Source organism: Elephantulus edwardii, unplaced genomic scaffold (genome assembly GCF_000299155.1).
Source record: "Elephantulus edwardii isolate Elephantulus edwardi_28Jun2011 unplaced genomic scaffold, EleEdw1.0 scaffold00079, whole genome shotgun sequence".
NCBI lineage: Eukaryota > Metazoa > Chordata > Mammalia > Macroscelidea > Macroscelididae > Elephantulus > Elephantulus edwardii.
Window position 1 is genome coordinate 5,697,500 of NW_006399829.1, and position 2,254 is coordinate 5,699,753.

Genomic DNA, 2,254 nt, shown 5'->3' on the forward strand with positions numbered 1-2,254 from the left:
CACAGGATAGAACGACGTCTCCTGTACATAGGGTCGCTATGATTTGCAAGTGACTTGATGGCACATAACGACAACAACATATAGTAAGGATATGTCACTCATCTCCCAAATGTCCCTCTGTTGCAGGCTGAGGGTAAAGTATTTTTATAATTATTAATAATGAGGCAGATGACCAAGAATGATCTAGAACAGAAAGCATAAAAAAACAGGGAGCCAGCAGTTCTTGACTGAAGCTGAAGGCCCCTATTCCAGCTTCCCTGTATCTTTATTGAAAATTATCAGGAAGTAAATCACAAAGAGAATTCAATGCAAATGAAGCAGAGCTCTTTCTATTGAAAACCTTCCCCTTGACTTAGGAGGGAGGGGTCAGCAAATACAATGCAAGAATCTGGTAAACCTTTAAGGATTGCCTTGGTGCCTCAGGGTGAACCTCAGCTTGTACCTGAAATAGCATTGGTTTATTACAAATATTTAATTGGCTTCCCATATGCCTCAAAGTCTGTTATAAGTGTAATACATGACACAAAAATGGAATACTCAAAATAGTGAGGGGGAAGGGAATCTGTAGAGATTAGAAGTAAATGAAGGCCAGAAAAGGAAGTTTCAAAAATCAGTAGACACAAGATCTAAGCAGACAGAGGAGAAAATTTAAGAGGTGACATAAAGATACTTAGACTGTTACAGAAGTGAAGGAATAGTGAGGGAAATGTCATTCCTAAGAAATGGAGCTGTGGTTGAAAATGTTGAGGGGATTGGCAGGTAAAACCTTAGGCTCTGCTAGTTCCGGTCAGGCCAGGGGACCTGGCAATGCTTTCTCCCCTACTCCTCCAAAGTCCTTAATCTCTCTCTTACCTACTTCCTGTCCCAGACAATTCTTGTTCCCAACAGATGTGCTTTACCAGTTTGTATAGGACTTCAAAGAGAGCAGAGGATCATTTAAATATTCCCTCAAGGGTCGATAATTTTGGAAAGCTAGTAAGTGCCATCCCAAGGAAAAGTTGACTCCTTTTTAAGTTCATCTGAGTTTGTTTCTCTAGGAGATTATGCAATCCTTAAAATAATAGATAATTGAATGTATAGAACAAGGATTTACTATAACATAGTCCCTCCCAAAAAATTGCCGACAAGTCAACCCTTACCCATGGTGACATGATAGAACAGTACACAACAACCTGTCGTGATACCGACTACTGGCCACAATGGTAGGGATTTTTTTGTTTCTTCTGCAGTAACTTCTAACACAATTGGAAGAATCTTTTTTTTAAGAAATTTACCCAAAATCCAACTATGTTAAATTTTCTCAATGTCACTGGCTTCATCTAAAATCTCACTGCTAGTTTAATTTTAATAAGCTGCATATATTCAGCATCAGCATCGTATGAAAAAAAAAAATAAAAGGCTATGTAGTCAGCACTTGGGTTCTATAGTTGATGGCTGGAGGGTCAGCTATGAGTTGGTTCTGATACAACAGAACACAACACCAACAAAAGATATCCATCATAAGAAATTAAGAACGAAGATTCATTCCCCCGCCCCCGCCGAGGGTCCCAGCAGCACGCGGCGAGCAGAGGAGAGGCAATGCCAGAGCAACCCAGCTTCGCAAAGGCTCTGTGCGCTCCGAGGCCCATAGGCACCGGGCAGGAGCCCTCCCTGCTGCCAACGTGCCCAAGAGGAAGGTCAGCTTGGCCGAGGGTGCGGTGAAGGAGGAGTCCAAGAGGAGATCAGCGAGGCTTTCAGCTAAGCCGCCTCCAAAAGTGGAAAGGAAGCCCAAAAAGGCAGCAGGAAAGGAGAAGTCTTCTGACAAAAAAGTGCAAACAAAAGGGAAAAGGGGAGCAAAGGAGAAACAAGCTGAAGTGGCTAACCAAGAAACTAAAGAAGATTTACCTGCAGAAAATGGAGAAACTAAAAACGAAGAGAGTCCAGCCTCTGATGAAGCAGGAGAAAAAGAAGCCAAGTTTGATTAATACTTGTCTGCCATGTCTTATCAGTGGTCCCTGTATCTTCTTTCTCGTACAGTCCAGAAATATATTTTTATCAACTATTTTGTAAATGCAAGTTTTTTAGTAGCTCTAGAAACATTTTTTGTTATTACTTTAGTTGTTTTTTTTTTAAAAAAAAAACATTTTTAAGAAAAAGGAAATCCCACTTCATCCCATTTTTAAGTGTAAATGCCTTTTAAGAGGTGAGATCATTTGCTAGTTGTTTATTTTTTGGTACAACCAGAAAATGTGGGATGTTAAAATTGTGGGGGCCT

General features: G+C 40.6%; 1 protein-coding gene across 1 annotated transcript; it reads left to right on the forward strand.

Moving 5' to 3' along the window:
- Window positions 1–722: 722 nt before the first annotated feature.
- Window positions 723–1,964, forward strand: LOC102849908 (non-histone chromosomal protein HMG-14-like). Its single transcript, XM_006889581.1, has 2 exons — window positions 723–759; window positions 1,513–1,964. The coding sequence occupies exons 1-2, from the start codon at window positions 723–725 to the stop codon at window positions 1,962–1,964; spliced, it is 489 nt and encodes a 162-aa protein (XP_006889643.1).
- Window positions 1,965–2,254: the final 290 nt, after the last annotated feature.

What these genes read in the sequence shown, in the direction of transcription:
- LOC102849908 (XM_006889581.1), top strand. Translation starts at nt 723, where the DNA reads ATGGAGCTGTGGTTGAAAATGTTGAGGGGATTGGCAG. An exon ending in AATGTTGAGGGGATTGGCAG is followed by an intron (nt 760 to 1,512) that starts GTAAAACCTTAG and finishes TAAGAAATTAAG; the next exon opens with AACGAAGATTCATTCCCCCG.